The sequence below is a fragment of the Crocodylus porosus genome, unplaced genomic scaffold (genome assembly GCF_001723895.1).
Source record: "Crocodylus porosus isolate Cpor-Errol unplaced genomic scaffold, CroPor_comp1, whole genome shotgun sequence".
NCBI classification, from domain to species: domain Eukaryota; kingdom Metazoa; phylum Chordata; order Crocodylia; family Crocodylidae; genus Crocodylus; species Crocodylus porosus.
Genome location: NW_017728886.1, coordinates 157,396,961 through 157,411,623, shown reverse-complemented (window position 1 = coordinate 157,411,623; position 14,663 = coordinate 157,396,961). Strand labels below are relative to the sequence as shown.

Sequence of the window (14,663 nt, the reverse complement as noted above, 5' to 3'; positions counted from 1 at the left end):
CTTATGACCCCTGCCACCCCCAATGCTCCTTCCTGCCCATGGCAGGGGGTCAGACTAGATGATCTGTCTAGGTCACTTCCAACTCACTGATTCTATGATTCCGTGACTGACTTGCCAGCTTTATGGCGGATGGTGAGGGTGATCAGCTTGTGGTCGCTGTCACCCAGCTTCTCATCAATCACTAGGTCACCGATTAGATCATCCCCAGTAGCCAGTACCAGGTTGACCAGCGCTGTATTGTAAATACAATTTCAAGATGGCATATTTTATCACCAGAGAATAGCAGGTTCAGACTGCCAGAGTATTCATTAACATGCCCATTTCAGCATCCATGTTATAAAGAGTTGTTTCCCACTTTGCTGTTTCTGCTGAACTTCCCAAAGGTGGTGTAATCAGAAGCCAGAGCATACAGCAATGCTCTGAGAGTTTTAAAGTAAATGGCTTGATTCCAAATTGATGGCGCCATAATTTTCACTTCCTTTATTTAAAAAAATAGTGATACTTTACAGCATTGAGCACTATCTTGAGAGCTGGGGAAACCTCTGTTCTGTTCCAAGCTCCATTGCAAATTTAAACAGTAAAAAAAGATAAATGAATCTACTGCATCAGTAAAATGGGATTTTAATAATGCCTAATCACTTCCTCCCCTAAAAGTTATTTGAAGTCTACAGAAGAAAAAAATTACATAAATGAAAGATATGAACCATGGACAGCATAGGATTACTGAACACACATGTACAGTGGTATAATATAAAACAACTGTACCTGTTTTCTATAACCACGAATTTACATAGGTGTCATTTTGTATCATTCTTTTAGATGTTGTGATGACTGAACTTGTAACCCCCTAATGAAATCCACTTATACAAGGGAGAAGCAGTGAGGTGTCTGTGGGAATGATAATGCAAAATTTCCTAATTTCCATTTAGCTATCAACAAAATAGGTCTCCATTAGCAAAACTGTTGCATGTAGTGGGAATTTAAATGTCTCTGTTTTCTTGTGAATGCAATTTGAAAGCAAGCTTAATCTTACCCCATGATAGTTCAGCTGACTAGATTAAACATTATTCTGTTTAATGACCTATCCATCTGTGTTAGTGTGTTTCTGCTTTTAAAAGTGATACTAAAAATGGCATTTTAGGAGGTATATAGTGATTGCTTCCAGATCAAGCACCTACCTCTCCATTTAAAATTAAATGTTTGCTGATCTCAGGACCTACAACGATTCCAGCTGGTTTGAGAGAGTTAAGCTCTCTCTTCCCCTTCCCTCCCTCCCCCCATTTGTCAGCCTTAATGATTCTGTAGGTCAGATTAATATACATCAATGCATACCCTATATTATACCTTCTGTTGTTTGCGTGTTGTGTTTAGAACAGGAGGGAAGTCCTTTTTTTTGTCTGTTACTGATCAAAAGTGAGTGGTACAAGTTTTTCATTTTGAAAAGCAATTTTAATTTCTCCACATGTTCTATCCAGAATTGTATGTTTTTTCTCTTTGAAATAATTCCCTTCAGCCTCATTCAGCATGAGACTGCATTCTTATTTGGCAAAAAAGCAAGTGGCTTCATGTGAAATGAATGCTTTAGTTGTTTTAGAAATGTGCCATCAGGAACTGGCTGGAGAAGCTAGTTTTTTGCTTTGTTCCTCTTCATTAGAGTCTCTGACTTCTTTACCCACCTCTGTTCTCTAGCTTAATTTTTCTAGAGCACCTGTTGCCACAGCATCTCAGGAACAGATATCTCCATTAGTTACTGTAGAGCTGATTGTGATATGTGCAAGGTTATGACTTCAACCAAGAAATAAGCTGCAGGAGGATAAAAATTCAAGCTACAAAAGACCCTATTTTCAACGTCTTTTCCTAGTATTCATAATATGGGGTGGGGGGAGGAGAGTGCATGTTTCAGCAGAATTGTTTCTAGGGCATCAAGTGATTCTAAAAATGTCTTCATCTGACAAACTTTTGGTGCAGAAAACCTGTACAGAAACAAGGGAAATGCTGATTATTTCTAGCTGCTAACTAGTAATGAAGTGTCTGTAAACATGACTCATTTCAAACTGCTGAGGATAACTGCAACTGAATGCCATCTTACTCAGTATATATATTATAAATTAATTAAAGCATGCTATGTGATATAAATCAAGGCATATACTATGCTAACAGGTAAAAATGGAAACATATGCACACTATTTTTGAGTTTAGATCATTGTATCTCCTGTTATATTTAAGATGCATAGTTTACAAAATAGACTGCCTAGCCTTCAAGTATTATGTACGGTATATCTTTATACATTGAGGTTATTGGAAAACAAGAGAGTCTCCTCTGTTCATAATCTGTCCTGTGTAGTTGTGTGTATGTTGTATAAATGTTGACCTAGAAAATATATATGATCTGAGAAATGTTAAATTAATCAGTATATCTGTTCACTAAAGTTGGCCACTTGCACTTCAAGTTTTTTCAACAGCCTAAGTCCTAAATGAGAAAGAAATAGATGACTATCAATATTTTAAAAAAACCCACTAGGCATTAAGTATAATAAAAAGCAGACCCCCAAAGTAGACATAAATACCATCGTGAGCTCAGTTACGCTTATTTTAGGACTAGATGCAGATGGCACCTTTCCCAGGTCAGAGCTCAAAATACATGATACACTGACCCTGTTGGTAGCATACGAATTCTGAACTTTCTGATAACAACCACTGTTCCTACTTGCATGTCCTGGCTCAAAGAGCTTAAAGCACATGCTAGATCTTAAAGCGAGCTCAAAGCCTGATATTTCGTATCTGATATTTTAAAGAAAGACTTGTGAGAAAAAGTTAGATTTAGATTCAGTCAATCAACCCACTAGTATGAATGTCATCCTCAGACACCAGTCTAAATGTTTTCATCTTGTTCAAAGTGTCACCTTGACATCAAGTTAAAAATAGTTGGTTTTTAGTGGAAATGGGAGCCGGTTTACAAGAAGGTAACTCGAACAAATTCTACTAGAGCAGAGGCTCCCAAATTTTTTCTTATTGGGTATCCCCTTCCAGATTTACCAGCTGCCTGCATATCCCTACCAGTATACAGTATACATTTTAACCCATTAAGTGCCAATTATTGTTATAATGAAAATTAAATCTGCCATTACACAATTTCCCCTGTCTACCCCTCAGATGTCTTGCATATCCCCAGGGATACCTGTACCACAGTTCGGGAAGCCCTGTATTAGAGTGTTCTGTATTTGTCTCTAATTTACTGATGTTTCAGTATATTGCAGTTTTGTTACAGCATTCTACATTTTGGTCCAGCATGCACGTTAGCCAAAATATTTACAGTTGTTTGCCTAAAATTAGCCACCTGTGTAACTTATTTAGACAACTGAATGTGGCTGGAATAGCTGGTCTTAGTCTGCTGGGTTTTAAATTTTAGCTATTTTATTTTTTATATCTTTTTTCCTTTTAATCATAGACTCAAAAGCAAATGTATCCTAAATTAAATTTCCTCATTAATAATTTTTTTACTAATGTTTCAAGAATCCTGTTCCTTTATATACAATTCTCTAACATTAAAAAAGAAAAACATTTTATTTTGTAGGTCAAGAAGTGGTGTTCAAGTGCCTTGGAGAAGGAATTCTTGAAAAGGCCTTTCAGGGATATAATGCTTGTATTTTTGCCTATGGACAGACAGGTGAGAGGTTCTCTGCTTGTTGTGAGGGAAAGGGGAAGAAAGCTTTTTGGGGCAAAAATAGAACAACAGTGTTAAAACTAAAAACTCTCTAAACAAGGCTGTTTTATTTCAGTATTATTTTCTATTTGGTTTTAAGTGAATTCAGTGGTTGATTGATGGCTCCGGAGATTGAAATAGTCTTTCTTTAAACGCACAATGGTTTCAGCCAGGGGAGTGGTGATATAGCATTCCCTCCACATCTCTGTCAGTGTGTTTTTTAGTTTCTACCTGCTGGGACCACCCTCCAGGATAGAAAGCGCAGTTCGTACTCCAGCTTATTCAGCCTTTTGTGTGTCTGCCAAGACTGTCACAAGAGGTGCCCAATTAATGGCCACTGTGTTGAGGGGCTTATGAAAGATTTCTCTGTTGGCATACCTGCATGTCTCAGTGTATAGTCAGAGGAACAGACTGACTGTTTGGAATCCTCTCAGTTATGTTTTTCTTTTATGTGCTCTTGGAAGAACAAAAGGAGAGAAGAATGTGTGTCGCAGGAACAAATTAGTGACTCTTTCAGACATTTCAGGATGCTATAAACATTCCGTTACTTTTCCCCTTCCCTCTAGGTTCAGGAAAATCCTTCTCGATGATGGGCAACGCGGAGCAGCTGGGCCTGATTCCACGGCTCTGCTGTGCTTTATTTCAGAGAATCTCTAGAGAAGAAAATGAGTCTCATACCTTTAAAGTTGAAGTATCCTATATGGAAATCTATAATGAGAAGGTCAGAGATCTGTTAGACCCCAAAGGGTAAGTCATTTTTCCATTTTAGTTGAAACTGAAACATAGAAATAATCAGTTGGAGGGCTGAGGGAAACTACTTCAGTTTGTTTAATTATATGTGTTGTTTAGAAAAAAGCATAAATTCAAAATGTTAGAAAGTAAGTCCTTGTAGTACCAGGTGTGTAAAACCTAAAGTTTTGGTTGCATACTGACTTTTTATTTGATTATGGCTTAAAATACTACTTTCTTAACCAATCGCTTTGTCCACAGTGGAAAATAGACTCACCTTTTTTGGATAACTGGGGCTTATTTAATGGGGCTATTTAATTAGCTGACAACCTAGACATCGTATTGTTCTACCCCCTGCTCCAAGGCAGCCTCATTGTCCATACCAGCCTAGGCAAATATTTATCCAACCTCTGCATAAAAATTATGGAGATTAAAAATGATTCCTTCACTCCATGAAGGATTGAACCAGCATGAGGAAACCACACTGTATTTCAAACCCCACATCTTATCAGCTGGACGCTCACAGTATATAATGTTATATAGGATTGCCTCAAACTTGTTAGATGACTTGACCTCCCTTCCCCTTCAGAAAACTACTTCCTAAAAATAGATATAAACCTATATAAGCCCTTATTCCCTTTGTATATAGCCAGTTGCCTTCTATTGCTAAACTTTAGTGATGACCCTTGCATCTTTCTCCCTTTCTGCTTTTCTGTATTTAATAAGATGAGTGACTGTGTGAACAAATATCTAAGAATAAAAACAGAGATGTTCTTTAGAGCCTGTTACACATTATATACAGAATTAGGTATGAACAGGGAGTGAAATATTGGGAAGTGTTCTTTTGTATGGGTACTTGGAAGCCTAAACCATCTGTTTCTGCAGAATGTAACCTTTTGTTAAAAATGTCACTCTAATAGTTACAAAAATACCTGTATGAATAAAAAATAATACTATGCTGACTTCTGGGGTATGCAGACAATTGCCAGCATCTGTACTAATTCATGTTTGTAGCTTTCCCGTGCAGGATTGAAATGAAGGAAAGTCAGTTTCACCACTATCATTCAGAACCCTGTGCAGTAGTGACTCTGATCAGAAATCATGCCATTTTCATGCCTCTGCTGCTTGGAAAAGCTATTCAGCAGGATTCACAGTGTAGAGAACTGGAATACAAAAAGGAAGAAGGGAAATGCAGTCACCTCCTTCAGTAATATAATAGCCATGGCTGGACTGACACACAAGTTTCTTTCAGTCTTGGATCCAAGCTTTTAGAGCCTAAACTTATGATGCTTGAGTAAATTGTGCTGAGGTTGAGGCTTTCAGCAGGGTTTTACTGATAGTCATCTGCATATGTTATATTCTGTATCTTCCCTAATAAATGGCTTAGCTCTTTGGTTATGAGAGCTCTGTTACATTTTTCAGCCTCTGAGCATGAACATACACCTGATATGTATGGTTTATGTGGAAAATGCTTTGCCTATTACTTTAATCATTAACACAGGATTTAACAGGTGGCTCTCTGTTGTATAGCTACTGCACTGGCATTTCAAACAATCTTTCATTTTAACCAGAAAAACTCATAATTGTATTGCTGCTAGAAGCTTTTGAATAACTTGCTGTTTTGTTCCAAAGGAGCCGGCAGTCCCTTAAGGTTCGAGAGCACAAAGTCTTGGGGCCATATGTAGATGGCTTGTCTCAGCTGGCTGTTACTAGCTTTGAGGTAAGTGTAGTTGAATAATAAGTAAAAAGCATCTCTCTAAGTAGGGCAAAGGGAAATTATTCATTAGTGTATAATCAGATGTTTTTTTCCTAAAAAGAACCCTTTTTTGGTTCTCTGATATCCCATTATTCATTGTCACAAAGTTGACTACGACATTTGAAGACTAAGAAATACTTATTTCACTTAACTTTTCTACCCAGCCTTTTTTTTTTTTTTAGTGACATTAGTGAAAAATGTCCTACAATATAGCATCAGGGTGTTTCTGTTTTGGGAATTACAGTGTTTAAATCCAACAGTGTTTAAGTCCAAAATGTTTCTGACTACAGGAAATGTCCAGGCTCTCAAAGTACAAAATATTAAGGTTTCTAATATAAATTCCTATAATTGTTTTCTGTGCGCTGGATACAACTTTCTTATATCGCATAGGAATTGGAATTTATCCTGACTGCATAGGGGGGCTGAGTCAAGTGAAAATGTTTTCTTTCTAGTTTTATAGAAAAATCGATAAAGGATTAAAAAAGGCTTTAATAAAAACTGCACAGAGCAGTTTTTTATTTTAAAAGAAAAAACCAGAATAAATAATCTGTTTAAGTATTTTGAAACATGTTGGGGACAATATTATTCTATGCACATACTATTAAGGGACGCGGGGGAAGAATCCTTTCTTCATAGAATCATAGAAAAGTAAGGCTAGAAGGGACCTTCAAAGGTCATCTAATCCACCCACCTGCCTGAGGCAGGTTCATCCCTATCCAAACTGTCCTATGCAAATCCATAATCTAAATTCTTTGTAAAACTACTGACAGCCATAACACAACATAACACAAATCAGGAGAACCATGGTAGCCAGTGTCCTGCTTCTGTGAAAGGTGGTTAATGTATGATCAAGAGACCTGGGGTAGCAGGCCATGCCCCCCACTACAGAGGAAGGCAAAACCCCCTTTAGTCCATACCAGTCTGACCATGGAGTAAAATTCCTTCCTGACCCCATGTATGGCATTTGGTCTAATCCTGAGCACAGGGGCAAGGCCCTTTAGCTAGGAGCCTCTGGCTTTAAGTCCTCGCAGGAGCATTGGCACACCCAGTCAAGATTCCCAGTCTTGGGTGCAGCCAACACCCAGTGCCCCCAGAGCTTTATCATAGGCTTTCTGTTCTTCCGAGGCAGATGTACATGGTTCAAGGTACATCCTCACTTCCACTTAAACACCACTAGTATGTGTGTAACATGAAAAACAAAATAAATTAAAATTCAGTGACTGCTGTTGCCTAATTCTAGCTATGAATTACCTAAGCTATGTGAAAACAACATTTGTTCAATCCTCTCCTATCACCTAGGTCTTTAAAATCATTGCTAATATTTAATTTCACATCAGCATCACCATTTTCATACACATGATTCAGAAGTATAAGCAAGCATGTGTATCAAACTCAACATAGTTGCCTTTAGGTTTTGTATGTGTAGAAAGCTAGTTTCCAAGTAAGGTAACCCTTTTAACCAATTAAATGAATTGTTAGTGCAGCTTGCTAAAGAGATGCATTGTATTTATCTGTCGAAATGGATGCATTGGCCTGATTCCTTACATTAAACAAATATGACTTGTAACATGGATGGTATCGGTATATTCTTGGTGGCAGATTAGTAGACTGTTGGAATTGGAGAAAATTCAGAAATGGAATTATTTTCAGGCATCAAACTATTCAGTCTTACGGCTCAGAATAATCAGGGATCTGGGTTTTTCATTTCCCATGGAAAAATGGAGAAAACCACAGATCTTACCCTTTAGCAGAGGCAAAGGCAGATTTCTCATTTTACCGGAGAAACCCATGGATGTTGTAGTTTTGCAATGAGTTCTCTGCAGGCTGGCAGAGTTCCAGCCTGCAAGGGGCTGGGAGGGAGCAGGAGGAGGGCAGTCAGGCAGGGGGCGCCATGGCGCATATATGGCTGCCAGGCAGGCTGCAGAGCAACTCCTGGGGGGGAGAGGTGAGTGAGGGGAACCGTGGGGAGGGGGGAGGGGGCTTTAATTTTAATCACTGATTTTGAGGTTTTAATCAGAGAATTTGCAATTTTTTTTCAGAACATTTGTAATTTTTTTTTATCAGGGAAAACCAGGATCCTTGATAATTTTGTTTATCAGGGAAAAGGTTTCATTCAGTTTTATCCTAATATCACTTCTATAATACGTTTGGTTCCAGGATATTGGGTCCCTGATGTCAGAAGGAAACAAATCTCGAACAGTTGCTGCAACCAACATGAATGAGGAAAGCAGCCGTTCTCATGCTGTATTCAATATTATAGTAACTCAGACACTTTATGATCTGCAGTCTGGTGTAAGTATTTGCATTAATCAAGTGAGCTAAATTTCTGTCATTCTCTTATTATGGCTGCTGAGCACTTAGCACTGCCCAAGATGTAAACCCTAAGTCAAAGGAAACTCAGATAACTCAAATGAATTCCACTATTAAGGTGCAGACTTCTATATGTGTATAAGTGGAATTGTCTAATCCAGGGGTGCTCCATCTGTGGCTCTGTGTCATCTAGGCATAGTGGTAGCACCACTCCCCCACTACCACATTTTTAAATCCTTGGACAGCCCTGCATAACTATTTAAAAGAAAATTCCCTTTTTCATATTCTTACATCTCAATATGTCATTTTTATCCATAACTCTCTGAACAGCAGGACCTAATTGTGTAAACGTATCAGGTTCTTCAGCATTTTATGTTCCTTTTTCTTGGTTACTTATCTCTCACATTTCTTGTGTCTAGAATTCTGGAGAGAAGGTCAGCAAAGTCAGTTTGGTGGATTTGGCTGGGAGTGAAAGAGTGTCCAAAACAGGAGCTGCGGGAGAACGTCTGAAGGAAGGCAGCAACATAAATAAGTAAGGGCATTTGCAAACACAAGAAGTAAACTTTAATCTACCTAGAAAACCTAGAATTTCTCTGGTCTCTTGCCTAGTTGTCCTGTCACAAGTCACTTCAAAGGATTTTTTTAGCTGAGCAGTTGTTTAAATGTGTCTTTGTCCAATAACTATATGCCTGACACACCACCTGTCTTCCTATATTAATATAGGGACCCTGATTCATGTATGACACAGGTGAAGGTTTGCTGAATTCTGTTTGGAAAAAGTTACAGTAGCACCCTTTAATTAAGAATCTTTTGTGATTCATTTACACACCCTTTTGCCAGGCCTATCTCCTCATATGCCAAAAGAAGAATGTAAACCACAAGGATTGCAGAGTCAGATGAATGTTGAATTGACTTTGCTCCAGTGTGTGCTAAAATATATAAAAGTGTAATCTGCAATTTAAGAAAAACAGGCCAGAATGAAGGTATGTAAGTTTAAAGTTGCCTAAAGGCATCCATGACTCAAGCAGTGACAAGTTACAGGGAAATTTGCTTCCATAATTACATTGTTTTTCCTCAGAAGGAAGTATTAGCATCGTATCATCACCGTATTAAACATGCTGATTTCCTTGGGGAAAAGTGAAACACAGTGCAGACAGTGTTAAAGTTCTTTTATAAAACATTTCAATACTTGTAAGTGGAGAAAAATGAGAGAGAGTTAAGCAGGAGTCATGCTTGCAGATTTAAAAAAATAGCGAATCTGTTTTAAAAGCTGGAGATTTTTAGAAGTTTTAAGGTACATACCAGTCTACTTTGCATGAGAGTGTCATACCAAAAAGTTCAGATGCTTTCACAAAAGGTTAAGGATCTCTATATGTAATGTGGGACTGGATAGCTTTGGGTTATTAATGGAGTCCAAGAAGCCTTTTCCTCCCTGTTGCTGGTTCATACCAGCTTAGTTTTGTTGCCCTGTGGGGTCAGGCCAACACTCAGGATCTCAATATCACGCTGTTAAACAGGAGGGCGTGGTGTACAGTTGCGCACGCGCACCCTCCACACCCCATTAGGCATGCACATACACTGGAGGTGCATACACCCCCACCAAGCATGTGCACACACACTGCCAACTCAGGCACGTGTACGTCCAAAATTACCAGCCTAGGCACATGCACATCTATCACCAATTCAAGCACCTACACACTGTACACACCGAAAGTTAGACAAAAATCAGTTGTGAATACCCACACACCCAATACACATACATGGATCACTAATTTGTATATTACACACACAATGACACACACATATTCACCAGTTCGCACACAAACCACCCACCTACACATACACACAGGTGAGTTCCTAACTTGGATGGTACGGTATGTATGTCTGTGTTTGAGGGTACTTGGGATACCTGGGAGAAGGCTAAGGTGAGAGAGAAAGTGTAAGGAGTGAAAGTTGCTGGGACCAGGATTAGAACTGGTAGACTAAAGAGGAGCTGGGCTGAGGAACTGAGGCTTGGGGCTACTTAAGGTCGAGTGGCCCCAGGGTTACTTGAGGTCACTGGTGCCAGGGAAAAGCCTGGTGGCAAGGAGGAAGCAGCCAGGAAAGAGAGAGAGGCAGAAACCTGGGAGCTTGGGGCTGGAAACTGAGGCAGACAGGTGGGATAACAGGGGGCAGATAAGTGGTGGCAAGGAGGAAACAGTTAGGAAACGGACAAAAACCCAACTCAGGGTTTCAGAATATCAGGTTTATTAAACAAACAACATACTACACAGCCCCATGAAGTTATTGGTTCTCTCTCTCTCTTTCTCTCTCTCAATGGCAGCAGGAGAAAGAGAATCAGTAGAAGGGTTGGAGTCCAGGTGGGGAAGAGAAACAGAGTCTAAGTCCTTGGTTGAAGAGAGGGTGGGGGTGAAAGATACCTATCCAGGCTGAAAAGGGGTCTTTGTCCAGAGTGGGGTTTCCATCAGGGCCTCTGGGTGGATAGGTGGTGTGGCATGGTGCTGGTCCAGGTGGAAAGGGCATCCCAAGGAGTCAGTCTTCACTACCCATTTTTATGTGGCAGATTACCTCTGATCTCCTATGGGGAGGGCCTGTCCAGGCAAGGTCAGTCCTGTTCTAGAGTGCTCCAGGTGTTCTTACTGAGCATGTGCAGCCTTGGCACAATGGTGGGTTGCCTCATTTTTTCTTTCTTGATGCTGAGGGTGGTTCCAGTGGCTGCGTCATTGGTCCAAGTATTGGTTTTGATGGTTCGGTCATTCAGAGGGAGCTATTTTTAGACCTACTGTCATTGTTTCTCAAGCACCTGCCTTCATCCCCATTCATTTAGGAACCAAGTTACATAGGAGGGGTAGGTACGAGTCATAGGTTATATAATGGGGCATGGGTAGCAAGATGGAGACTTGACAAACAAAATGGAAACTTGACATGACTTAAGCTAACTTACATATGTAGGCCTAAATCATATAGTATCAGTAAAACAGTAATATGGAACAGTAAAAATCAATATGATGGTAAAAATCAATAATTATACAATATAAAGAAAGAGAAAAAAACAAAACGAACGCAACTTGCTACCAAAATAAAATGCTGAAGCTTATCCTATGTCTTAGCTCACTTATACTTATCTATAGGGAATAGAGAGGGAAAGAAAAATTCAGAAGTGGTTGGGGAAGGGGAGGGGAATACATTTTAAAATAAAAGAAAAAAAGAAAAACTATGGATTTTGCTACAGTTTGATGGTAACCAGGAACTAAAACTGTCTCATGATAGGTCAGAGGTCTATGTGAAACTAGTTGGTTATTTGTCTGGTTCCTACAGGAAAAAAACACCCCTACTATTGCTATCCATGCTGGCAGTGTTGGCATAGCTACCAATAACTGTAGAGGCACTGAAGGACATTTCTGCCTGTAACCTGGACCTTAGGCCAAGTTTTAAGTCCTTTAGGCAGGTGGTAATATTAGGAAGCAGAATGCTGTGTCCTGCTACAATTTTTTTTAATATGGTGAGAGGGCCCTTATTCATAATCCTCAAGTCTTTCACAAGCCATGAAAATTACCTTAAAACATTTCTAAAAGGAGAAGAAATAAGAATCCTTTTACATTTGCTCCAACTTGAATTCTTGCATCCCTTTACATCCATCTATACAATGCTCTCTGTTTGGAACCCAACATGGACTTCGAAAAGGTAGAAGAGAATTTTTCCCAGCATGATGCTGTGGTGTCCATCACTCTGCCTTCATTCCTTGGAGAATTAACAAATTCTGTAATTTATGAGAAGCCAGAGAACTGATATTTGTTTTCTAACTGACGAGAACAGAACACTTTTTTGCTGTAGGTAGGAGATGAACCATATTTCCCCTCCTTATTTGGAAACTGCATGACACCTAATAATGGTTTGTTTCTAGCAGCTATGGTACTAGAGTAGCTTTTCACACTACTTACCTTTTTAAAGCATAAATAATATATAATACACATACGTAACACTGTGACTTACACTGTGTATGAATTACATAGTAAGTTCTTTGGGAGAGAAACTATGCATCTTCTTCCAGTTAACATTTTTTATTTCGATTTGTAATGTGTTCAATTTCAGGTGCTTGCATGAGGTAAAAAATGCATTGCCTGCCATACCACATTGCTTTGAAAGAGAATATAAAAATAAAGGAAGTACTCTGGCCCAGTATTTACAGCATTGGGCAAACACAGCAGTACAGCCAGGTAGACTGAAACTCCGTCTTTTTGGACATCCAGAAAGAATCCAGCCGGTCCCCTCAGTTTTTCTTGGCAGTTGTTTCTAGATAAAACTAAGCATTGTTAGTATAGAAGAGTGGTTGTTTTTTTCTTTTCATATTCTTCCCTTCTTTATCCTTTAACTTCACCCTACCTGAAGTGCTCTGTAGTTTTGGGGTGCATTGGAAGACTGCAGTAGTTTGGTTTTTTATTTCCTGTAATAAGTGACAGCTGTGTAACTCTTGCTAGCAGTGTGTTGGATATTTAAAATTGTAGATACTGTTCCTTACAGGGCAGATGTATACACTGCCTTCTCTTGTGGAGACATGATATTTTTCTTCCTTAATCTTGTTTACCACAGTGTATTTAAGAGGGTGATGAGTGTCTGCTGCGTAGCATGCTGCATGGGTTTCAATTACATTTCTAAATCCATATCAAGATCTTCTGAAGAACTGAATGTGCCTGCTGCCCTTCCACCAGTGTGCTAGCTCCAGCGTTGCAGTCAGAGCTACTAGTACCCCTCAGTCCTTTGTAGCATAATTAATTTGTTTCAGAAAATACACAGATAGAGGGTGATAGACTTGAGAGGGTCCAGAGGACAGCCACTCATATGGTTAGGGGCTTACAAGATAAGCCGTATGAGGAGAGCCTGAGGGACCTGGACCCCTTCAGCCTCCACAAGAGAAGGCTGAGAGGTCATCTTGTGGCTGCCTACAAATTCATTAGGGGCATACAGCAAGGGATCAGAGATGCTCTATTCACCAGGGTGCCTCTTGGGGTAACAAGGAACAATGGTCACAAACTGGCAGAGAACAGATTTAGGCTAGATATCAGGAAAAAATTCCTCATGGTAAGGGTTGCCAAAATTTGGAATGGGCTTCCAAGGGAGGTGGTGCTCTCCCCTACTTCGGGGGTCTTTAAGAGAAGGCTGAATAGGCATCTGGCTGGGGTCATCTGACCCCAGCTCTCTTTCCTGCCTAGGCAGGGGTTCAGCCTCAATGATCTGTTGTGGTCCCTTACAACCCTAGCATCTATGAATCTATGAAAAGCCAGAGATTAAATCAGCTATTGGTTAGTGGCTTATCAGAATTAAACTTTCCTGAAATAATTTGTAATTTTGCTGACATCATAATTATCATTGCTAGGCAAATCCTTGAAAATAAAAAAGATTGGGCTGCAAAACCGATTTGAAGAAAGGGTTTTATAGTGCAACAGTAGTAGCTGCTATAGAGGGTTGTATTTACTGGGTAAAGGGCATGAAATCTGTGTAAACAGGCTGAATTTGGGCAGCGTTCTTCTTTGTTAAGCAAGTACCGTTTCTACTCCTGCTGTTGTACATAAGGAAGGCAAGGTGTTGCAAATGCAAAACCTGGAAGAGACTACAGGAAGCAAACTTACACTTTTTTTGAATAGTCTCAGCTTACTGGGTAGTATAGGTTTGGATTTTGGTTACAGGCATTATGCAAACAGTATCAGACAACAGACCACCCATCCCTAACTATGTGAGACAGTGCCAAAATGGGAATACCAAGTCCTGGTCTCAGGCTGCATGACTCCAGGAAAGCATTTGTCCCAGATTCCCAGTATTGTGCAGGGATCCGGGTCTTCCGTTCACCACAGAAAAACCTGGAAAAGTGTGAGTTTTCCTTCTCAGGCTGGCAGAGTTCCAGCAGATAAAGGGCTGCTTGGGGCTGGGAGGAATGGGGTGCAGAGTATGCCATGTGCATGTACACACATGTAGCCAGGAATACAGCCCCAGGCAGCAGTGGACAGCAGCTCCCCCAGCATCCTGCAGGGAAGTCTGTGGGGGCCCAGGGTGAGGTAGATTGAGGATCCCATGGTGGGGGAAGGGCTGGGCCTGGAGTTGGATGTACTGCTCGGCCAGGGCAGTCCAATGGGGGCCAGGGCAGGGAGCAAAACAGAGCCATAGGTGGGT

At 40.0% G+C, this 14,663-nt stretch overlaps 1 protein-coding gene across 4 annotated transcripts in view; it reads left to right on the top strand.

Annotated features, from left to right (window-relative positions):
• KIF13A (kinesin family member 13A) overlaps positions 1-14,663 on the top strand; it is a 196,184-nt gene that overhangs the window by 109,897 nt on the left and 71,624 nt on the right. For all 4 annotated transcript variants that reach the window (XM_019543831.1, XM_019543816.1, XM_019543823.1 and 1 more), the window contains exons 5-9: positions 3,575-3,667; positions 4,270-4,450; positions 6,065-6,152; positions 8,346-8,480; positions 8,918-9,030. In XM_019543831.1, coding sequence (XP_019399376.1) covers positions 3,575-3,667; positions 4,270-4,450; positions 6,065-6,152; positions 8,346-8,480; positions 8,918-9,030 — 610 coding nt within the window. The remainder of the gene's footprint in view (positions 1-3,574; positions 3,668-4,269; positions 4,451-6,064; positions 6,153-8,345; positions 8,481-8,917; positions 9,031-14,663) is intronic.